Source organism: Oncorhynchus mykiss, chromosome 2, assembly GCF_057628025.1.
Source record: "Oncorhynchus mykiss isolate SJ-2025 chromosome 2, ASM5762802v1, whole genome shotgun sequence".
Lineage (NCBI taxonomy): Eukaryota > Metazoa > Chordata > Actinopteri > Salmoniformes > Salmonidae > Oncorhynchus > Oncorhynchus mykiss.
Genome location: NC_143023.1, coordinates 95763136 through 95788823, shown reverse-complemented (window position 1 = coordinate 95788823; position 25688 = coordinate 95763136). Strand labels below are relative to the sequence as shown.

The following is a 25688-nucleotide window of genomic DNA, read 5'->3' as shown; positions in this document are numbered from 1 at the left end:
ACAAAGCCTTGTCCATGTTATAATAATAAATATTGACATTATTACATGGTCAGGTACAGCTAATTACAGTTACATAATGTGACATACTGTACAACTGTGACTGAGGTTGTGGTACAATTGTGTAATTACAATCTAAAACATTTTTACATTATGTAACAATTCATTACAATCAACTGCTGTACACACTGTACCTACCTAGACTTGTCCGTGTAAAATGGGACCCAGTTGTGCACCTGTTGATGCTCACCATAGCAGTTGCAACACAGAGATGCAACATGTAGATGCATATAATAGAGATTTTCATTATTAATATTTTCACTTTGAATGAAGTTAGTGTCTAAAGAAAATAAGCATAGCAGCTTCTTAATACAAAACTGTTCTTTATTGTACTGAAAAGTGAGATATAACCAACAACAGCCAATAATACTGGATTTCCTCCTCAGATATATCCACAGTTCCAGTCTGTCGTGAACCTTATTCACAAAACTGCACTGCCAAAAAAACAAATTGTATAATACCTCATGTATAAGCCATTTTGTTCACAGACTAAGGGAACCAAAAACACAATGGAAAGCAAACAATGGAAAATTCAACCACTGGAGGTGCTATTGAGAAAGAGAGAGAGGGGGGGAGAGGTTGGTATTGAGAGAAAGGGAGAGAGAGAAGTTGCTATTGAGAAAGAGAGGTTGCTATTGAGAGAGAGCAAGAGAGAGAGAGAAGTTGCTATTGAGAGAGAAAAAGAGAGGTTGCTATTGAGAGAGATAGAGAAGTTGCTATTGAGAGAGCAGGGGTCCATTGTGAACTACTTCTTAAAAGGTATAAAGGTGTTATTTATCATTTAGAGGTAGACAGCAATACATATAATAATGCCTGTGTCCCGAATGGCACCCGATTCCCTATGTAGTGCACTACCTTTGATCAGGGCCCATAGTAGGGAATAGGATGCCATTTAGGACACACTTTATCAATATCCTTTGACGTCGTTGCTAAAGCTTCATATTATTATGTTTTACTGGCACATGAGAACAGTTTAATTTAATACTTAAAAATGTACATTTAAGATGAGAAACACATGGGAATAGACTACATGGCAAAAAGTATGTGGACACCTGCTCGTCAAACATCTCATTCCAAAATCATGGGCATTAATATGGACTTGGTCCCCCCTTTGCTGCTATAACAGCCTCCACTCTTCGGGGAAGGCTTTCCACTAGATGTTGGAACATTGCTGCGGGGACTTGCTTCCATTCAGCCACAAGAGCATTAGTGAGGTCGGGCACTGATGTTGGGCGATAAGCCTGGCTCGCAGTCGGCATTCCAATTCATCCCAAAGGTGTTCGATGGAGTTGAGGTCAGGGCTCTGTGCAGGCCAGTCAAGTTCTTCCACACCGATCTTGACAAACCGTTTCTGTATGGACCTCGCTTTGTGCACGGGGGTATTTGTCATGCTGAAACAGGAAAGGGCCTAACCCAACCTGTTGCCACAAAGTTGGAAGTACAGAATCATCTGGAATGTCATTGTATGCTGTAACGTTAAGTTTTCCCTTCACTGGAACTAAGGGGCCTAGCCTGAACAATGAAAAACAGCCCCAGACCATTATTCCTCCTCCACCAAACTTTAACATTGGCACTATGCATTTGGGTAGGTAGCGTTCTCCTGGCATCCGCTAAACCCAGATTAGTCTGTCAGATTGCCAGATGGTGAAGCGTGATTCATCACTCCAGAGACAAGTTTCCACTGCTCCAGAATCCAATGATGATGAGATTTACACCACTCCAGCCAACACTTGGCTGTGTGATCTTAGGCTTCTGTACGGCAGCTCGGCCATGGAAACCCATTTCATGAAGTTCCCAACGGACAGTTCTTGTGCTTCCGTTGCTTCCAGAGGCAATTTGGAACACGGTAGAGTGTTGCAACCGAGGACAGATGATTTTTACATGCTACGAGCTACAGCACTCGGCGGTCCCGGTCTGTCAGCTTGTGTGGCCTACCACTTCGTGGCTGAGCCCTTGTTGCTCCTAGACGTTTACACTTCACAATAACAACACTTATAGTTGACCGGGGCATCTCTAGCAGGGCAGAAATATGACAAAATTACTTGTTGGATAGGGGGCATCCTATGACGGTGCCACGTTGAAAGTCACTGAGGTCTTCAGTACGGGCCATTCTTGTGCCAATGTTTGTCTATGGAGATTGCATGGCTGTGTCCTCGATGTTATACACCTGTCAGCAACGGGTGTGGCTGAAATAGCCGAATCCACTAATCTGAAGGGTTGTCCACATACTTTTTTTGCAAACTATGTAGTGTAAACTAGCTCAAGAACACAATAATGTGGTCAAATACAATTATTACAGTGGTTAGTGTCTAATGCTGCAGTACTGAGGAACAAAGAACTTGAAGACAATAAAGTGGTCAAATACCATTATTATAGTGGTGAATGTCTAATGCTATAGTACTGAGGAATCAAGAGCTTGAAAGTGTGTAATACTTGGTCAGCCAACTGTTTTCAAAACTATCTTTTTTAATAACTTCTTAAAACCTCTACAGGATTGGTGGGTCCCCCGCGGGACGGTTGAGCTAACGTAGGCTAATGCGATTAGCATGAGGTTGTAAGTAACAAGAACATTTCCCAGGACATAGACATATCTGATTTTTACAGAAAGCTTAAATGCTTGTTAATCTAACTGCACTGTCCAATTTACAGTAGCTGTTACAGTGAAAGAATACCATGCTAATGTTTAATGAGAGTGCACAGTTATGAACTTGAAAATGTATTAATAAGCCAATTAGGCACATTTGGGCAGTCTTGATACAACATTTTGAACAGAAATGCAATGGTTCATTGGATCAGTCTAAAACGTTGCACATACACTGCTGCCATCTAGTGGCCAACATCTAAATCGCACCTGGGCTGGAATAATACATTATGGCCTTTCTCTTGCATTTCAAAGATGATGGTACAAAAAAAAAAAAGTTTTTTTCTTTGTATTATCTTTTACCAGATCTAATGTGTTATATTCTCCTACATTCATTTCACATTTCCACATGGTATCAAGAATATGCATATCCTTGCTTCAGGTCCTGAGCTACAGGCTTTGGGTATTTCATTTTATGGCGAAAATATAAGATTCTTAACTCTGTAAACACCACGACAGCCATACCAGAGTGCAACGATAGGAAATCACATTGTTCAATTCATCCCTTTCATTTTATGGCACTATTTGTTGGTACAACTGTTCAACATGGTTGTTGAAGCCAGAAAGGACATAGTTCCCCTGGGTATCCCCTAGCCTACAATGTACAGTATGAACCAACACCTTTACTGAAAATTATGTCAACATGAAAATATCAAATTATGAACACTTTAATGTGCAAGGTATATTGGTGATTTGTGTACACGCTCATAATCTAGTAAGGATGTAATGACCTTTGGCACAAGATTTTAGAAGAAATATGACATTATCAGAGAATCTGAAAAGGCCAATTTATATTTTACATGACATAATAGTGATCAATAATATACAAAACAAGTGACTTAAAATGTCTTTGATAAATTCAATAAAATGTACATTTGTAAAAAAAAAATAATAATAATAAAATAAATCAAAAAAGGAAAGTTGTGAGGACAGAACTTATGAACATTTACGTTTTTGAATAACACAGATATCTTAGCTTCAATAAAAAATATTACTCCTAAGTCAACGATCCTTCAAAAACCATTGTATGTTATCTGGAATCGATCCTGTACCTATCTAACATACCCAGTTTCCTATTTTGTGAAAGAAAACAATACTTGACAAAGGTAGATCATGGAAAAGTTACACACAAAGTGACAAGACTTTTCCCACTTCCCACTAACCAATTTATGACATCGTCATCATGCATCTCACTGTCTTTTTCCCCCTTCTGGTTTTCATGGGTTTATCTCCTCAATGTCAGTGGTGCTACATTCAAACAGAGTAACCAGCTGCTCTTCGTAATTTGCAATGTTTCTCTTCATGATGTCCATGCAGGGGCCCAGCAACCTCTCAAACGCCTGCACGTCCATAACTGGTCAACACAAGAGGAGAGGTGTCAATACACAGGATGGGAGGCCATAACTAGTAAACATAAGAGGAGAGGTGTCAATACACAGGATGGGAAGCCACAACTGGTAAACACAAGAGGAGAGGTGTCAATACACAGGATGGGAAGCCACAACTGGTAAACACAAGAGGAGAGGTGTCAACACACAGGATGGGAAGCCATAACTAGTAAACACAAGAAGAGAGGTGTCAATACACAGGATGGGAAGCCATAACTAGTAAACACAAGAGGAGAGGTGTCAACAAACAGGATGGGAATCCACAACTGGTAAACACAAGAGGAGAGGTGTCAACACACAGGATGGGAAGCCATAACTAGTAAACACAAGAGGAGAGGTGTCAATACACAGGATGGGAAGCCATAACTAGTAAACACAAGAGGAGAGGTGTCAACAAACAGGATGGGAATCCACAACTGGTAAACACAAGAGGAGAGGTGTCAACACCCAGGATGGGAAGCGGTGTGATTGTAAGCAGAGCTGTCCTCACATCACATGTACAGGTCCTAAAAAGGATCCACATGAACAACAACTCCACTTTGTTATCATGTTATAATACCCCCCTCTATTCCATGCTGTAATGTCAAGTGTTACCATGTCACAACAAGTGAATGGCAGAGAAGGCTTCTGTTGGCTTTTACCTAAATACAGAAGTGCTTCTCTCAAAAGCTGATGCTTTCACTAAGACAGTTATATCATGGACTGAAACAGGAAGTCAAACAGTTATGTCATGGACTGAAACAGGAAATCAAACAGAACATACGGTGTAGTGAATGCCGTACCTAAACACTTGACACTTCCCACAGCATAAGCTGAAGCAGCTCTGGGTTTGTTGGTGACGAGGGCCAGTTCTCCAAAGTACTGCCCCCTGGAGCATGTAGCTATATCCACATCCTCTTGGTCCTTTTTCGTCTAGAGAGAAGACATAAGAAAAGCAACATAAACAACATTAAATCCCACAAATCTGTCCAAAGTAAACATTTATTTTGATGGTGCACACATGACCTACTTTTATGTAATTTTTTAAATCATCACAGAACAATGTAAAACTTACCCTGGTTCTCTTCATGGTGATTCTAACTTGACCAGATTCAACTATATAAAAACAATCTGCTAGATCGCCCTGTAACAGAATATACAGGATTATGTTCAAAGTTGAGAATAACAAATACATAACAAAGAATGACTGAAAGAAGCCCGTTCTAGTTAGGGAACATTTAACACGAACATAACATACACGATGCATACAAACGGTGGAATCATGTAGAACGAATACCTGAGAGATAATCTGTTCTCCATCGCAGAAGGCTCTAGAAGACAACACATCCACCACCTTCATTCTCTCTGAAAGCTGTGGGGGGGGAAAAAAGTGGGTTTGAGATTGGTTTCAAATTGGTTTAAAATGGATCAGTTGGTTTAACTTTAAAATACACTTTCGATTCTACTGGTAAAGAGAAAGAAAGTAGCAAAGTCTCATACCTGCCGTCTTGCCAACTCCTATGGACATTGTCATGCTAAACAACCATAGGAGTTGGCTAAACAGCACAAACAGGTCTCGGACCAGGCTATACATAACAAACATCTATACTGTACCTCTAATGATGTTAACAGTGGAAGTGATTCAATGAACTCCTCGTACAGTCTCCTCTTCAACGCGTTGTTCTTCACGATGATCCTCCTGAATGTCAGACGATCCTGCAGACAACAGAGGATCAATCATTTCTAATGGTAGGATAAAAACAACAGAGGATCAATCATTTCTAATGGTAGGATTTCTAATGGTAGGATGAAAACAGAGTAGATCAATCATTTCTAATGGTAGGATAAAAACAACAAGAGTAGATCAATCATTTCTAATGGTAAGATGAAAACAACATTTCTAATGGTAGGATGAAAACAACATTTCTAATGGTAGGATGAAAACAACATTTCTAATGGTAGGATGAAAACAACAAGTCATGTCGATGTCTGGCATTGGTGAAAGATACACTGAGTTTACCAAACATTAGGAACACATTCCTAATATTGAGTTGCATGAGGGTCATGGACCCTACAAGGTGTTGAAGGCGTTCCACAGGGATGCTGGCCCATGTTGACTCCAATGCTTCCCACAGTTGTGTCAAGTTGGCTGGATGTCCTTTGGGTGGTGGACCATTCTTGATACACAAGGGAAACTTGAGCGTGAAAAACCCAGCAACGTTGCAGTTCTTCACACAAAATGGTGCGCCTGACACCTACTACCATACGCCATTCAAAGGCACTTAAAAACTTTGTTTTTTCCACTCAAACTCTGATTGACACATATACACAATACATGACTCAACGGTCTCAAGACTTAAAACTCCTTCTTTAACCTGTCCCCTCCTTTTCATCTACACTGATTGAAGCAGATTTAACAAGTTACATCAATAAGGGACAATAGCTTTCACCTGGATTCACCTGGTCAGTCTGTGTCATGGAAATATTCATGTTTTGTGTCTCAGTATATATTCAAGACACACACAGTCAAACAACTTGTGATTGTTTTGTTTACTAGTACAGTACTCCATTACCACTCCTAGAGTATCTATAAACATTTTGTCCCTGTGTCCAACATAATATTGTCCAGCAGAGGGAGCTTTATCATTAAACACATGTCATGATTTCTCACAAAAAAAGCAGCAGAAGTATTATTATATCATGTCATTAAATATCACGGTCTGTGAGCATCTGGGAAAGGACACATGTGCTGCTCATGTACAGTTCAATGCTCTCCGCTCAGAGAGTACAGATTATAGGAAGCACTTTGTACAAAACAGTTATTTTACCTCACTGAGCTTTCTCAGCTGTTTCTCCACAACTAAATACATAGAGGCAGAATTCTGGCTATGTACCCATCGGAGCATAATGTACCTATAAGCAACTTACAACAGAGGGAGTCCATATAAAGTGAACGTGATCCCTGACACATTGACGACTGAGCCATTCATCACGATGCCAGTTTCTCCCCGAAAACTGTCAGACACCTGCTACCCCATAATAGAATATGCACGGTTCAGTACTGTCTGGCACTGCATGTACTATGGGAACAGAAGAGCATCCACTCACCAGGCACCAGAGGGCTCCGGGCGAGGTGGAGATGATGGTAGCAGCCCTGGGGGTGTTGTACATCAGGGCCAGCTCCCCAAAGCTCCCCTTGTTATCATAGGCTCCCACGGTCTTCTCTACACCATCAACCCTCATATAGATGTCAAAGGTCCCTCTGAGAGAGAGAGAGAGAGAGAGAGAGAGAGAGAGAGAGAGAGAGAGAAGGAAAAGAGTAAGAGAAAAAGATATGGAAAGGAAAGAGAGAGCGAGACGGAGGGGGAGACAGATGGAGGGGGAAGAGGGAGAGGGAGAGAGATGGAGGGGAAGAGGGAGAGTGAGAGATGGAAAGGGAGAGTGAGAGAGATGGAGGGGAAGAGGGAGAGAGATGGAGATTAAGAGGGAGAGAGAGAGAGAAATGGAGGGGGAAGAGGGAGAGAGAGAGTACGAGACAGAGAGAGAGAGAGAGAGAAGGAAGAGAGTAAGAAAAAAATATATGGAAAGGAAAGAGAGCGAGATGGAGAGGGAGAGAGATGGAGGGGGAAGAGGGAGAGGGAGAGAGATGGAGGGGAAGAGGGAGAGGGAGAGAGATGGAGGGGAAGAGGGAGAGGGAGAGAGGTGGAGGGGAAGAGGGAGAGAGAAAAATGGAAAGGGAGAGTGAGAGAGATGGAGGGGAAGAGTGAGAGAGATGGAGATTAAGAGGGAGAGAGAGAGAAATTAAGGGGGAAGAGGGAGAGAGAGAGATGGAGGGGAAGAGAGAGAGAGATGGAGATTAAGAGGGAGAGAGAGAGAGAGATGGAGGGGAAGGGAGAGAGAGAGAGAGCGCGAGACAGAGAGAGAGAGGAGGGGAAGGGAGAGAGAGAGATGGAGGGGAAGGGAGAGAGAGAGAGAGAGCGCGAGATGGAGAGAGCCAGTTGGATCATATAACAGTCCTTTCAAGACAACTACTGTGATCTTTATTGGACCTTGTTTTGACCAGGTTAGTCTCATTGAGATTAACAAATCTCTTTTACAAGAGAGACCTGGCCAAAATAGCAGCGCACAAGGTTTCAAACCATTTACAACATAAAGCACAAAGCTCTACAGTTTAAAATATACATTTACACACTGAGCACAAGATGGTTTGGGGAAGTGTGGTGCAACTGGCACTTCTCCATCATAGTGTTTACCCTAGCTGAAATGATTAACTGAAAGGAAACTATTGCCAAATACACTGTGATGTAATGTAGCAAATTTGGGAAGTAACCCCGGCTGTCAGTCCAGTATGAAGGAAGCTAGTAGTTTCGCAAGCCAATGCTAACTAGCGTTAGCACAATAACTGGAAGTCTATGAGTATCTGCTAGCATGCTAAACTACCTCTAACTTCCTTCCTACTGGACCCAGAGACATAAAGTCTAATCTGAAGTAGATAAAGGGTATCATTGCTAACATCCCAAAGTATCCCATTTAACCGTTGAGCCAAGAGATCCAAACCTCTTGACGAGGTTGCTGCTACAGCATGTCAGGGTTTACCTTTCAATGACGTAGAAATTGTCGCCATCGTCGTCTTCATCTATGATGTGTTCTCCTACTTCAAGGAACTTCTCAAACATGGCGTCCAGTACTTGGGAAAATTGTTCCTGTGATATTGGGAAAACAAACAAACAAATAACAATATCAAACTGAAACAAAGACCCGTGGATTATATTAAACTAGATGTATATTCAATTAGAAAACCAACATTGTATTGGGTATTTGTTACAGTAAGGCCACATTACCCACTACATATGCCACAGCATCATCACAGTACAATATGTAGGATAAATGAATACTTGAACTTGATTCCTCTCTACATTCTGTTACAGTATTTCAAAATATCTAGCAAAAAAAAAATCCCACAGTGCACCGGGCCATGACAAAGTTACAGGCCCCGGGCTACGGTCTGTTATTTTTTCTGTGTACAGTTAGTGTGTGTGTGCATACATGTGCCAAGTGTGTGTGTGTGTGTGTGTGTGTGTGTGTGTACAGAGTACGTCAGTCCATTGACTAACAGCAGCCAGTGGGTGGAGGGGCAGAGAGGCCCACTCAGCCTAAAATGAAGGAATATTTCTTCAGTTTACCGGGTCCAGGTTTTTGAACAGCAGAATGTCTCTGCAAGCCTCCTGTAGTCTCTGCCTCTGTTCGTCTGTTTTAGGATGGGTGACCTGGGAAAACACACACGCCACTCGCGTTATTCACAGAGAGACATTAAGAGAGGAAACGTCATTAACATGATGCCACCGTAACTCATTCATACCCCGTGCACTTCCTCCAATACCAAGTACAATATCAAGTGGAATCCAGATCCTGTATCCTGTAGTTCTTCTGTAATGCTTTTCATTTGAACAGTAGCACTATTTTTGAAGTGGTACAGTCACTCCTCTGTCACTCCTCTGTCACTCCTCTGTCACTCCTCTGTCACTCCTCTGTCTGTCTGAGCCATCTTACCCTCTCTTCTTTGTCTTCCTCGTCTTCATCAGGGTTGAACGCCTCGGCACAAACTGTGTGATAGAAGTGATGAATGAAAGTTAGTGCAAGACATTCACATTCACTTAAAATACAACACAGTAAAGCAGACATGTTAAACGACATAGTCATACAAACGGTAAACAAAACAATCTAAGATAGTCCCTGTTAAAGATCCACGACTATATGGGGGGAGAGTGAGATTCTGGGAGTTTTAGCAGGATTTCTACCATGATCCCACTTATCCCAGTCATATAAACAACTGTCTAATTGTGCTGAGATTAAGAGTCTTTGTGATATACCACACCATTGTTTAAAAAAAAAAGGTTTCATCAACGTGACATTTGTATAAACATCTAGATATGATCTCCTTCCTATAAACTTACTCAATGCTCCGTGACATCACAGGGAGATTCAGTAGGACATGTTTAAGACTCACACTTTAAAACAGATCAGAAAGAGTTTTTATACCCAACTGAACCAGAGCTCAGTCCTTCTACTTGAGAATGACAAAGCACATATCTATTGTTTACACGTAGCCTATATTGTATTTGGCGACTAGACCTTAATTATACTTTTCCATTCGAAAGGAATCACACTATAATTTTTTATTATGTAAAATAAATATGTTTTTTTTATATTCTGTCTGAAGACTTTTTTTTGCAATGTCTGGACAGCACTGACCGTACATCTCCTGTACCATACAAAAACTACACAGGTATCTTGACCCCAACCTCCTCTGAAGACCTCTTACACTCCCTTACTGCTGGCATGAGTCAGTATGGTTGACCAGCCCATCAGAGAGGCCAGTGAGCGCAGCGGTCAGTATGGTTGACCAGCCCATCAGAGAGGCCAGTGAGCTGTATAAGATCCTCAACTGACTGACTGACTGACTGACTGACTGTCTGTCTGTCTGTCTGTCTGTCTGTCTGTCTGTCTGTCTGTCTGTCTGTCTGTCTGTCTGTCTGTCTGTCTGTCTGTCTGTGTCTGTCTAACCTCATCCTCCCACACAGGAGACTAGGATAGATCCTCATCTCAACACGGTCTGTCTGTCTGTCTGTATAACCTCAACCTCCCACACAGGAGACTAGGATAGATCCTCATCTCAACACTGCCTGCCTGTCTGTCTGTCTGTCTGTCTAACCTCATCCTCCCACACAGGAGACTAGGATAGATCCTCATCTCAACACTGTCTGTCTGTCTGTCTGTCTAACCTCATCCTCCCACACAGGAGACTAGGATAGATCCTCATCTCAACACTGCCTGCCTGTCTGTCTGTCTGTCTGTCTAACCTCATCCTCCCACACAGGAGACTAGGATAGATCCTCATCTCAACACTGTCCTCCTGCACCTGGTTTGAACTCATGTCACCCTACATCATCCACTGATGCATTTCCTTCCTGTTCTTCGCTAATGGAAGATAGAGATGAATTACCACCGTTGTCTCTACTGTAAGCAGAGGCCAAATGAAACACCGTGGAGAAACAGTTATGATTAATGACCTCCGTGTTTTAATGCCTCACATTTTTCCATATCAGTTATATATATAAAAAATAAAGTGTAGCCTGACTGTCAGTGTAACTTCAAAAGGTATCCTTGATAAGAGATTTAACGGTTTGTTTTATAGGTAGACTGCTGACTGAATGACTGCTGACTGAATGACTGCTGACTGAATGACTGCTGACTGAATGACTGCTGACTGAATGACTGCTGACTGAATGACTGCTGACTGAATGACTGAATGACTGCTGACTGCTGACTGAATGACTGCTGACTGCAGACTGAATGACTGCTGACTGAATGACTGAATGACTGCTGACTGAACGAAGAGGCCAGACAGAGTTAGTGCTGTACTGTATAAGACTGTGAAGATTCCTGGTAAAAGCATGTCAGTTATTGAAATGGTGGCAAGTGGTTCTACAAACAGACAATGGGGTGCTGACTGAATGACTGCTGACTGAATGACTGCTGACTGAATGACTGCTGACTGAATGACTGCTGACTGAATGACTGCTGACTGAATGACTGAATGACTGCTGACTGAAGACTGAATGACTGCTGACTGAACAAAGAGGCCAGACAGAGTTAGTGCTGTACTGTATAAGACTGTGAAGATTCCTGGTAAAAGCATGTCAGTTATTGAAATGGTGGCAAGTGGTTCTACAAACAGACAATGGGGTGCTGACTGAATGACTGCTGACTGAATGACTGCTGACTGAATGACTGCTGACTGAATGACTGAATGACTGCTGACTGAATGACTGCTGACTGAATGACTGCGGACTGAATGACTGCTGACTGCTGACTGCATGACTACTGACTGAATGACTGCTGACTGAATGACTGCTGACTGAATGACTGCTGACTGAATGACTGCTGACTGAATGACTGAATGACTGCTGACTGAATGACTGAATGACTGCTGACTGCTGACTGAATGACTGCTGACTGAATGACTGCTGACTGAATGACTGCATGACTGCTGACTGAATGACTGAATGACTGCTGACTGAATGACTGCTGACTGAATGACTGCTGACTGAATGACTGCTGACTGAATGACCTCTCTGGGAATGGGTATCTCCCGGTTGAGAAGCTAAACCTACTACAGCAAAAGGCTTTTGTTCCAGCCCAGTAGTAATACACCTGCAGTGGTGTAAAGTACTTCAGTAAAAATACTTTAAAGTACTACTTAAGTAGTTTTTGTTGGGTATCTGTACTTGACTTTACTATTTATATGTTTGACAACTTTTACTTCACTACATTCCTAAAGAAAATAATGTACACTACTGTTCAAAAGTTTGGGGTCACTTAGAAATGTCCTTTTTAAAAAAAAGAAAAGCACATTTTTGTCCATATAAATAACATCAAATTAATCAGAAATACAGTGTAGACATTGTTAATGTTGTAAATGTCTATTGTAGCTGGAAATGGAAGATTTTCAATGGAATATCTACATAGTCGTACAGAGGCCCATTATCAGCAACCATCACTCCTGTGTTCCAGTGGCACGTTTTGTTAGCTAATCCAAGTGGAAAACATGAGAATAAAGGAGAACCGTCATTACCAACGTTTCGACAGCCAGGCTGTCTTCCACAGATGAAGACAGCTTGCCTGTCGAAACGTTGGACATTACATTTTTGCATTTCAGCTCCTAGAGTGTGAGGCTCTCCTTTATTTTCAAGCTAATCCAAGTTTATCATTTTAAAAGGCTAATTGATCATTAGAAAACCCTTTTGCAATTATGTTAGCTGAAAATTGTTGTTCTGATTAAAGAAGCAATAAAACTGGCCTTCTTTAGACTCGTTGAGTATCTGGAGCATCAGCATTTGTGGGTTTGATTACCGGCTCAAAATGGCCAGAAACAATACCTTTTTTTCTAAAACTGTCAGTCTAGTCTTGTTCTGAGAAATGAAGGCCATTCCGTGTGAGAAATTGCCAAGAAACTGAAGATCTCGTACAACTCTGTGTACAGAACAGCTCAAACTGGCTCTAACCAGCACAGTTTGAGAAACAGACGCCTCACAAGTCCTCAACTGGCAGCTTCATTAAATAGTACCCGCAAAACACCAGTCTCAACGTGAAGAGGTGACTGGCCTTCTTGGCAGAGTTCCTCTTTCCAGAGTCTGTGTTCTTTTGCCCATCTTAATCTTTTATTTTTATTGGCCAGTCTGAGATATGGCTTTTTATTTGCAACTCTTCCTAGAAGGCCAACATCCCGGAGTCGCCTCTTCACTGTTGACGTTGAGACTGGTGTTTTGCGGGTACTATTTAATGAAGCTGCCAGTTGAGTACGAGATCTTCAGTTTCTTGGCAATTTCTCACATGAAATGGCCTTCATTTCTCAGAACAAGAATAGACTGACGAGTTTCAGAAATGCTGATGCTCCACATACTCAACTAGTCTAAAGAAGGCCAGTTTTATTGTATTTATTATTATGTTTTGTATTTCTTTTATTATTTTAGCTAACACAACGCGCCACTGGAACACAGGAGTGATGGTTGCTGATAATGGGCCTCTGTACTCCTATGTAGATATTCCATTAAAAACCTGCCGTTTCCAGCTACAATAGTCATTTACAACATTAACCATGTCTACACTGTGTTTCTGATCAAGTTGATGTTATTTTAATGGACAAAAAATGTGCTTAAGTATATTTTAGCAATTACATTTATTTTTGATACTTAAGTATATTTAAAACCAAATACTTTTACGCTTTTACTCAAGTAGTATTTTATTGGGTAACTTTCACTTAAGTCATTTTCTATTACTGTATCTCTACTTGTACACAAGTACGACAATTGGGTACTTTTTCCACCACTGCACACCTGACATAACAACAGATGTAACACACTCACCTGATGCTCTTCTAATGAATCGACTCATCACTGGAGCTGAAATAAGAGGAAAGCAAAATGTTAGGTGATCATATAGGATTCATTTGGGGATTCGTATTGGATTCAAATCGGATTCATATCGGATTACATCCCGTTAAGGCCAAAGAAAGAGGACTTCCAATATTGCAGTGATATCATACAGAGGAATGTATCAACGCTGTGATATCACACAGAGGAACGGATCAACGCAGCGATATCATACAGAGGAACGGATCAACGCAGTGATATCATACAGAGGAACGGATCAACGCAGTGATATCATACAGAGGAATGGATCAACGCAGTGATATCATACAGAGGAACGTATCAACGCTGTGATATCATACAGAGGAATGGATCAACGCAGTGATATCATACAGAGGAACGGATCAACGCAGCGATATCATACAGAGGAATGTATCAACGCTGCGATATCATACAGAGGAATGGATCAACGCAGCGATATCATACAGAGGAATGGATCAACGCAGCGATATCATACAGAGGAATGGATCAACGCAGTGATATCATACAGAGGAATGGATCAACGCAGCGATATCATACAGAGGAATGGATCAACGCAGTGATATCATACAGAGGAACGGATCAACGCAGCGATATCATACAGAGGAACGGATCAACACAGTGATATCATACAGAGGAACGTATCAACACAGTGATATCATACAGAGGAACGGATCAACGCAGCGATATCATACAGAGGAACGTATCAACACAGTGATATCATACAGAGGAACGGATCAACGCAGCGATATCATACAGAGGAACGTATCAACGCTGTGATATCATACAGAGGAACGTATCAACGCAGTGATATCATACAGAGGAATGGATCAACGCAGCGATATCATACAGAGGAATGTATCAACGCAGTGATATCATACAGAGGAACGGATCAACGCAGTGATATCATACAGAGGAATGGATCAACGCAGTGATATCATACAGAGGAACGGATCAACGCAGTGATATCATACAGAGGAATGGATCAACGCAGTGATATCATACAGAGGAACGGATCAACGCAGTGATATCATACAGAGGAATGGATCAACGCAGTGACATCATTCAGAGGAACGGATCAACGCAGTGATATCATTCAGAGGAACGTATCAACGCAGCGATATCATTCAGAGGAACGTATCAACGCAGGCAACTGAATAATGGGTGAAAAGGACATTTGAGCCACTGGGGATTGTTATAACAACATGCTAATAACAGATGTGACCTAATGCTTTAATGCATATCCTCTCTCTTTGATAACGTCATCAAACCAGGTAAACCATAACTGCTATTGGTCAATATTGCCCATGCAGAGCTAACATGGCTGCCGTAGAATTGGTGGTGTTATGTAAATGCATCGTAACACTTCAAACGGCACAAACTCCCTCTACTATATCTTTGGCTCTACATAAAACCAGGTATGCACGCACCCTTTGCTGAGCTAAAACTCCTAACAGGGAACAGCTGCTGAGTCCTTTGAATTGCATTTTGCTTCTCTGGACAAAATTTAATTGAGAATGAATTTAAAGCGTCAATGAACCAAAGCAATTTAAAACACTTTGCACTAGAACAATACCTCCACATGAAAAATACATTAGGTAAGAGGTCTCATCTCATCCATGAATACCTAGTTAGCCAGCCTCTCTCTCTCTTCCCCTCTCTCTCTCTCTCATCTAAATAGAATTATGAGCCGAGGGCCTGGGTTGGTTGTGTTGTGTAAGGGGGAATTATAGGTCCTCTCACGGGCCATGAAAAGTGCAGTCAAGGCTTGCCAGTAACAGGAAGATTAAATGCACCTGACTGCACCGGTCCTGAAACAACCATCTCTCAGGGTTTGTACCATAGCTACATTACTAATTGTTTATAAAATAATAATCAGACGCAGACACGTGATGGGTTGAAGCGAGATGGAACTCAGTCTGTGATGAGCTCAGACTGTTTACTTTAGATTCACTGACTACGGAAACCCAGGAGGGACAACTTCCCACAATACCATATGCATGTCGCACCAACATACATTTACAAAGGCATCGCTGTATGTCAGAGATAATCAACTAGTTTCAGCCACAAGACAATTTTTTTTTAAGTGGTTGGTCAGGGGGACGGAACATAATTACAAATCATTTATAGGACTGCAAATTGACCGCAAGAAGCCCAAACAGATATAATATTTGACTAAAACATAATCATTTCAGACTTTGCTTACATTTGTATACGATATCACGATATCACATATCACACATCTATTATACATGGGAATACTTTGGACCAAAGATTTCCAAAATTAAAATCACTTGGAGCTGATTCGCTGGTGTTTTCACAGTCTTTTATGTCCAACAATAAAACAAAAATATATGTATTTTTTTGCTCAGAAAATAAAACCATCCGCGGGCCACCAAGTGGGGAACCCTGACATGTGTTGTCGTTACACTATTATAACAAACTGGAACGGAACATTGTGGTGATACTGTGTCAGGGCCAAGGGCTCATGGGAATAATGTGACGTTGGCTGCATGTAGCATTTCTGCATCAGCCAAGGTCTTATCTTCTCTCTTCTAGTCTATTCTATTCTACTCTATTCCATCTGCAAGCAGTAATCGTGCATGGAGCTTGTTCTATTCCATCTGCAAGCAGTAATCGTGCATGGGGCTTGTTCTATTCCATCTGCAAGCAGTAATCGTGCATGGAGCTTGTTCTATTCCATCTGCAAGCAGTAATCGTGCATGGAGCTTGTTCTATTCCATCTGCAAGCAGTAATCGTGCATGGGGCTTGTTCCATATTCTATATACATGTGTTACATAAAATGTATAAACAGAGAATGTAGGCCAAGGCCTGTTGCAGCCTTGCCTGACGTTCCACTGCTCTACTGTTCGCTTCAGCCTGAGACTGCCATCACAGAAGTCGTTTGTAGTGAAGTAAAAAATGAGGGGGCGTTGTACAAAACAAAGTAATCAGCGATTGGATCATCTCTAACCAATCAGATTATCAAAGCCAATGTTGAATCTTCAAAACATCACTTTACCCATGTGTGTTATTTTCTGGCTCTGGTCCAACCCATTGGTTTCGGAGACCAATCAGACGGTCTAGAATGGATTTTCATTCCAGGAATCTTCAAAGAGATACTCAGATCCCTAATCAATGAGGGGGTTCGATTGATCTGGCCCGGGCTACACCGAGCTATGGCCCATCACGTCATCGAGAAAGTGGGGAGGGAACGAGCCTTTCTCAAATCAAACAATAATCTGCACCACTCCACCATGTTGTCAACAAGGCAGCGTGGGGCATTGTTCAGAAAAATACATTTATTTTCCTTAAAATAAAATGTTAGAATTTTCAAACTACATAAATTTCATTGAGAAGGCAGATAAAGCGTTTTTATCAAAAGCAATCACTTTTGCATGTGAAAACAAAGAATCCTACTCATTACTACACGTGCATAATTACATCACTTTTGTTTTGACACGGACAGAGCCGGACAGAGCCTGGTTCGCGCCCGGGAGGCAACCTGGCTCGCGCCCGAGAGGCAACCTGGTTCCAAATTGAATGCAATCAACTTTCAGCCGGTGCAAAACACACCTACACGGGCGACCAGGCGAGATTAATCGCACCCCCTCATTGGGGAGAAGAAACTAACGTCCGTGGGCGTGACGTAACGTTTGGCCAGAGGAAGGAGTTTGGGTAGCCAGGCAAATTGCAGCCCTGGGTGGCCTATCCTCCTAATAGCAGGCATCCAGACTTCCTCTTCAGTCAGGCTCCACAACCACTGAGTAATGGAATGCTAACCTGTCACAAACACTCCTCCACCCCCAACTGCTTTACTTTCAGACCTACAGAGCTGTACAATGCCAATAACATACTGTTGCATATGAAATGTAAAGGCCTATGCGATTCTTATCACGAGGACTGTATAGGCTCTTGTTCCCTCTGTAGTAACTTGGCCTACAAGCACTGTATAGCCCTAATGATGTCAAACGAAATCAGGATACGCTGTCGGTTAGAGATCAAAGGCTACACAGCTATACTGTATGTTCATTAGTATGCACATCAATCAGCCACCATGGCATGACCATATATGGGCAATACCAGCCCAGACAAAATAAATGCCATGGTGTTAGAATGTGGCAAGCAATTGCTAATCACACACCACTGGCTATATTCTCTCTAGGAGGCAAACATATTGCAAATGTAGGATTCCAATTCCAATATTCCATTGGCTGCAGAATATAATATACACATGATTATTATTCTTTACCAATGAATTCCTCTTCGTCACTCTCCTCTTCCTCTCCATTTTCAGAATCGATCTGCATGGCTTCGTCGTTGAAATTGACCGCTTTCCCACTGGGTCGCGAAGCCGAATGTTGGTCATTGCCGAACGCGGCCCCGGTAGTCTCACTGTCCTTCAGTTGGGTGAAATACTGCAACGCGAACTCGAGCAAATCTCCCGGCTGATTCCGTAACACTTCCACGGTAAAGCTCTGCAACAGCTCCGTCAATCCTTCAGGAATTTCTATACTCATTCCTGATGTCAAATCTATGAGAAATACGAAATAAAATGTATAATTAATGTGCTTCCCAAATAACGAAAGAATTCTATTTAATTATAAATACAAGAGACTGGAAAAAGTGAAACGAAAAATGAAAAACGCTTAATTGCCCGGTGAATGTTTTATAATCCACGTGCAATGTAGAGAATCCTTTCAGTATGTTGAATGAAAATGGCATCTTTTGCTGCTCTCACTGGCTACAGGAAACCCACGCACGTGACCCGAGAAACCATGGCAACCACCCACCCAGGGATTGCGTATGAGAAGCGAGCTGCAGCAATGCATAGGATAGATAGCATAGGATGGCAAAAACTGCAGTGGCATGTTGTGAGCGTTAACTCATTTAATGTAACCAAATATAATAGCCTAGTCAGAGATGGACATAGCAAAAATGTGTAAGATTTGTATATATCTATATAAAATATATATATATATTTTTTTTAAAATATGTATATATATATATATATATATATATATATATATATATATATATAAGGAATACCATTATGGCACTATGCATAAAGTATCTGGTAGTTGCTTCAGGCTATTCTATTGTAGTCTGTTCTGTTTACAGTCATTGGTTCAAATTCAAGCTGGACAAATGGTCACATTTTACAGTAAATGGCCTATATTCTGTGTATTTTCCAACTATGTGTTAAATGATGTGAAGATAATTCCAGTTAAAAGCTAAAAAAAAAAAAAAAAAAGGGGGAGTACATTTAGACTGGCACTTCCTGTTCTGACCCACTTCCTTTCTGTCTTTAGGGAGGAAACATAATAAATCAGTCAGACTGGGTTATTGTCAAGGGACTAGGTTTCTGTGCTGAGCAGAGGACCAGCTTTTTTTCTTTCCCTCTCAGATCCATTTTTACTGAAGATCGTTAAGGGACCTGTGGCCACTTTGCTGTAAAGGACTAGCCTGGTCCCAGATCTGTTTGTGCTTTTTTTGCTAACTCCTATGGTCCTTTTCACACCAATGACTATAGTGGATAGTGGTTGGTAAAATGCTGCAAACAGATCTGGGACCAGTCACACAAATGCATGGTGGTTTTCCCTCTTAATATACATTCTGTGTGTGTGTCCATCATCCTCACACAGTCAATTTTCATACGTAGTATTCAAGTAACAAACAATAGTTTGTATGTAATTCAAACCATGATGTATTGTTGTAATCCCAGCAAGGCAGTGTTCCCAAACTGTTGCAGATGTGACTGACTGTGCCCTCCTGGCCTTGTGGTTGGCAGCAGCCATCCAGTCTTTTCCTCGGCAGATTTGGATGGAAGAATGTGGTATTAGTGGAATATCAGTGTGAGAACATTTGATACCAACCAACTCTAGGTGTGTAAAACATAGGGAGGGAGACATATATGTGTTTTGACACAGTATTACAACAGTTTGATTTAAAATGTAATACAATGTGGACACAATAGTACTAGAGCATTTCAGACTTGAGGGTTTTGAGAGAGTATTCTGTTTCCTGTTTATTAACAGATCGAGAGACATTATAGTTATAAGAAAACACTAACAAAAGAACCCACCTGTGTGTTTTCCTGTAGGCTTACTCCCTGATACCCTCACTATACAGCAGTCTACACAACACCAACACCATCATCACCAACACCAGCCCAACCATCAACACTATCCCAACCATCATCATTACCACCATCAACACCATAATCACCACCATCATCAGCATCCCCAGCATCAACACCACAACCATCAACATCCCCACCATCACCATCAACATCCCCACCATCAACACCACCATCCCCACCATCAACACCACCATCCCCACCATCAACACCACCATCAACATCACCACCATCACCATCAACATCCCCACCATCAACATCACCACCATCACCATCAACATCCCCACCAACATCCCCACCATCAACACCACCATCCCCACCATCAACACCACCATCCCTACCATCAACACCACCATCCCCACCATCAACACCACCATCCCCACCATCAACACCACAATCCCTACCATCAACACCACCATCCCCACCATCAACACCACCATCCCTACCATCAACACCACCATCCCCACCATCAACACCACCATCCCCACCATCAACACCACAATCCCCACCATCAACACCACCATCCCCACCATCAACACCACCATCCCCACCATCAACACCACCATCCCAACCATCAACACCACCATCCCCACCACCAACACCATCAACACCACCATCCCCACCATCAACACCATCAACACAACCATCAACACCACCATCCCCACCATCAACACCACCATCCCCACCATCAACACCACCATCCCAACCATCAACACCACCATCCCCACCATCAACACCATCAACACAACCATCAACACCACCATCAACACCACCATCCCCACCATCAACACTACCATCAACACCACCATCAACACTACCATCAACACAACCATCAACACCACCATCCCCACCATCAACACCACCATCCCCACCATCAACACCACCACCATCAACACCACCACCATCAACACCACACAGTCAATTTTCATACGTAGTATTCAAGTAACAAACAATAGTTTGTATGTAATTCAAACCATGATGTATTGTTGTAATCCCAGCAAGGCAGTGTTCCCAAACTGTTGCAGATGTGACTGACTGTGCCCTCCTGGCCTTGTGGTTGGCAGCAGCCATCCAGTCTTTTCCCCAGTAGATTTGGATGGAAGAATGTGGTATTAGTGGAATATCATTGTGAGAACATTTGATACCAACCAACTCTAGGTGTGTAAAACATAGGGATGGAGACATACAGTGCCTTGCGAAAGTATTCGTCCCCCTTGAACTTTGCAACCTTTTGCTACATTTCAGGCTTCAAACATAAAGATATAAAACTGTATTTTTTTGTGAAGAATCAACAACAAGTGGGACACAATCATGAAGTGGAACGACATTTATTGGATATTTCAAACTTTTTTAACAAATCAAAAACTGAAAAATTGGGCGTGCAAAATTATTCAGCCCCTTTACTTTCAGTGCAGCAAACTCTCTCCAGAAGTTCAGTGAGGATCTCGGAATGATCCAATGTTGACCTAAATGACTAATGATGATAAATACAATCCACCTGTGTGTAATCAAGTCTCCGTATAAATGCACCTGCACTGTGATAGTCTCAGAGCTCCGTCAAAAGCGCAGAGAGCATCATGAAGAACAAGGAACACATCAGGCAGGTCCGAGATACTGTTGTGAAGAAGTTTAAAGCCGGATTTGGATACAAAAAGATTTCCCAAGCTTTAAACATCCCAAGGAGCACTGTGCAAGCGATAATATTGAAATGGAAGGGGTATCAGACCACTGCAAATCTACCAAGACCTGGCCGTCCCTCTAAACTTTCAGCTCATACAAGGAGAAGACTGATCAGAGATGCAGCCAAGAGGCCCATGATCACTCTGGATGAACTGCAGAGATCTACAGCTGAGTTGGGAGACTCTGTCCATAGGACAACAATCAGTCGTATATTGCACAAATCTGGCCTTTATGGAAGAGTGGCAAGAAGAAAGCCATTTCTTAAAGACATCCATAAAAAGTGTTGTTTAAAGTTTGCCACAAGCCACCTGGGAGACACACCAAACATGTGGAAGAAGGTGCTCTGGTCAGATGAAACCAAAATTGAACTTTTTGGCAACAATGCAAAACGTTATGTTTGGCGTAAAAGCAACACAGCTGAACACACCATCCCCACTGTCAAACATGGTGGTGGCAGCATCATGGTTTGGGCCTGCTTTTCTTCAGCAGGGACAGGGAAGATGGTTAAAATTGATGGGAAGATGGATGGAGCCAAATACAGGACCATTCTGGAAGAAAACCTGATGGAGTCTGCAAAAGACCTGAGACTGGGACGGAGATTTGTCTTCCAACAAGACAATGATCCAAAACATAAAGCAAAATCTACAATGGAATGGTTCAAAAATAAACATATCCAGGTGTTAGAATGGCCAAGTCAAAGTCCAGACCTGAATCCAATCGAGAATCTGTGGAAAGAACTGAAAACTGCTGTTCACAAATGCTCTCCATCCAACCTCACTGAGCTCGAGCTGTTTTGCAAGGAGGAATGGGAAAAAATTTCAGTCTCTCGATGTGCAAAACTGATAGAGACATACCCCAAGCGACTTACAGCTGTAATCGCAGCAAAAGGTGGCGCTACAAAGTATTAACTTAAGGGGGCTGAATAATTTTGCACGCCCAATTTTTCCGTTTTTGATTTGTTAAAAAAGTTTGAAATATCCAATAAATGTCGTTCCACTTCATGATTGTGTCTCACTTGTTGTTGATTCTTCACAAAAAAATACAGTTTTATATATTTATGTTTGAAGCCTGAAATGTGGCAAAAGGTTGCAAAGTTCAAGGGGGCCGAATACTTTCGCAAGGCACTGTATATATGTTTTGACACAGTATTACAACAGTTTGATTTAAAATGTAATACAATGTGGACACAATAGTACTAGAGCATTTCAGACTGGAGGGTTTTGAGAGAGTATTCTGTTTCCTGTTTATTAACAGATCGAGAGACATTATAGTTATAAGAAAACACTAACAAGGGAACCCACCTGTGTGTTTTCCTGTAGGCTTACTCCCTGATACCCTCACTATACAGCAGTCTACACAACACCAACACCAACACAACCACATCCATCATCACCACCAACACCACCACCATCAACACCACCATAACAACCACCCCATCAACACCACCATAACAACCACCCCATCAACACCACCATAACAATAGTTATACCTGCATTGCTTGCTGTTTGGGGTTTTAGGCTGTGTTTCTGTACAGCACTTTGAGATATCAGCTGATGTACGAAGGGCTATATAAATACATTTGATTTGATTTGATTTGATGATGACAACCACCCCATCAACACCACCTCTGTGCCTCTGCTCTGTGCTGCCTGCCAGGCTCGGGACCCTATTGTAGACCCCTCCCCCTTCTGTGACTGGCCAATATATCTTGTGGATGTGTGTTCCTGCTCAGGTGAGGCATGGAGCAGAGCGAGGGAACAGAACAGTCTCATGGAGCACAACACAGGCACTGCTGCTCATCAGCTGCTACCACTCCCACAACATCACTCATTCAAGCCAAAAAACATTGAAATAAGTTATTTTATTTTATTCTATTCTGTACTGTTTTACTCTATTTTAGTCAAATATAGTCTATTGTATTTGGCTGTATTCTGAACATACACGGCCAGTGGGCTACATTATCTTCTCTATAGTCTGCACAATACTGGGTGAAAGGATGAATCATGATGTCACATGGTCTGACAGCAGGGCATGCCATGGGTGGTGTGGGTAGTGTGGGCAGTGGGGCAGTGTGGCAGTGGGCAGTGGGGCAGTGTGGGTAGTGGGGCAGTGTGGCTGTAGGCAGTGTGGCAGTGGCTAGTGGTTCTCACAGCCCCGTTTAGTGTGGGAGCATCACCAGGGTCCAAGTAGTTTATCTGGAACAGCCACCCCCACAAAAACCGACCTATGGGCGGTGTGACATTTTATGACAGTGGAATTCCACTACTTGCTTTTCACCACGTGTTATGACATATGTTTTGGTGTGTGTGTGTGTGTGAGAGAGAGTGTGTGTAGAAAATGGTGGTGTGTGTTGTGAGTCTTAGAAATGGCTGTGAGTGTTATTGGGGGTTCATTCAGGTGGTGTTTGGTTCCTGTAGGTGGTCACACATTCATATTACCCACCTTTTGGTTCTTTGATCTGTGGATGTTTGGTATGTGGATCTTTGATATGTGGATGTTTTATCTGTGGATATTTGATCTGTGGATCTGTGGATGTTTGATCTGTGGATCTTTGATATGTGGATCTGTGGATGTTTTATCTGTGGATCTTTGATCTGTGGATCTGTGGATGTTTGATCTGTGGATCTGTGGATGTTTTATCTGTGTATCTTTGATATGTGGATGTTTGATCTGTGGATCTGTGGATGTTTTATCTGTGGATGTTTAATCTGTGGATCTGTGGATGTTTGATCTGTGGATGTGTGGATGTTTGATCTGTGGTTCTTTGATCTGTGGATATTTGATCTGTGGATCTTTGATCTGTGGATGTTTGATCTGTGGATCTGTGGATGTTTGATCTGTGGATCTTTGATATGTGGATATTTGATCTGTGGATGTTTGATCTGTGGATCTGTGGATGTTTGTTTCTTCTAATCTATGGGTCAAGACACCCCCACGTGTTTTTATGGCAGGTCAACTAATTAACTTGTCCACAAACCAGGCAGTTCGTTCAGGCTTGTTGAGTAGAACCAGGTAAACCCAGTCAAACAACTGCCATGGAGCTTGACAGACCAGTGAAATCTAGCAATATGTGGGCGTCGCCAAGAGGATCCAGTTGAATGTTGAAGACACAGTGATTTTGGGGGGTACCCGAGAAGCCAATGAAGAGTTAGCCGTGTATTCCTCAACAACATGGAGAAACATCAAAACAGTATGATGGCATTGGAAGAGAGTTGTTACCGCCGGGTGACAAAGATTAATTAAAAGTGTGACTGCGGGGGCGTGGCACGAATGGTACGGGCCCCGCCTCGGAACATCCCGGATCAATGATTTTAAAACAGGGGGACATGGAATAGACAAACTGACGCCATCGCTTTGAAGAGAATGTCTCAAGGATATAGTGACTTGGCGTTGTGAGGCCTTAGGTGACAATGCAAGGACCTGCTATCCTGACTCATACCTAAAGGTATTTATGTACTTTTTTTGGTTGCTGTTGGTGCTATTGCTCTGTCTGTGTGCTACACCAGTGGTTCCCAACCCTGATCCTCCAGTACCCCCAACAGTACACATGTGTGTTGTAGCCCTGGAAAAACACACCTATATGTATATAATGGTTTGTATAGACAGTATATGAATAGAAAAGGTGTACAGCAGTAGTTATAGTGGATGAGCCATGACCTAGAATACAGTGTATACATATAAAGTGGGTTAAACCCATATGTAAACATTATTAAAGGGACCAGTATTCAATGACTATGTACATAGGGCAGCAGTCTAGAGTACTCTGTGGTCGCCGCTAGTAACAGTGACTAAGGTTCAGGGCAGGGTACTGGGTGGAGGCCGGCTAGTGGTGACT

General features: G+C 42.2%; 1 protein-coding gene across 1 annotated transcript; it reads right to left on the bottom strand.

Annotated features, from left to right (window-relative positions):
• Positions 1-363: 363 nt before the first annotated feature.
• LOC110500475 (cAMP-dependent protein kinase type II-beta regulatory subunit) lies at positions 364-18852 on the bottom strand. The gene is made up of 11 exons (XM_036960052.2): positions 18287-18852; positions 13992-14027; positions 9616-9668; positions 9249-9332; positions 8662-8768; positions 7174-7327; positions 5680-5781; positions 5363-5437; positions 5141-5209; positions 4869-4998; positions 364-4052 (listed from the first exon to the last, which is right to left on the bottom strand). The coding sequence occupies exons 1-11, from the start codon at positions 18552-18554 to the stop codon at positions 3916-3918; spliced, it is 1215 nt and encodes a 404-aa protein (XP_036815947.1). The 5' UTR covers positions 18555-18852; the 3' UTR covers positions 364-3915.
• Positions 18853-25688: the final 6836 nt, after the last annotated feature.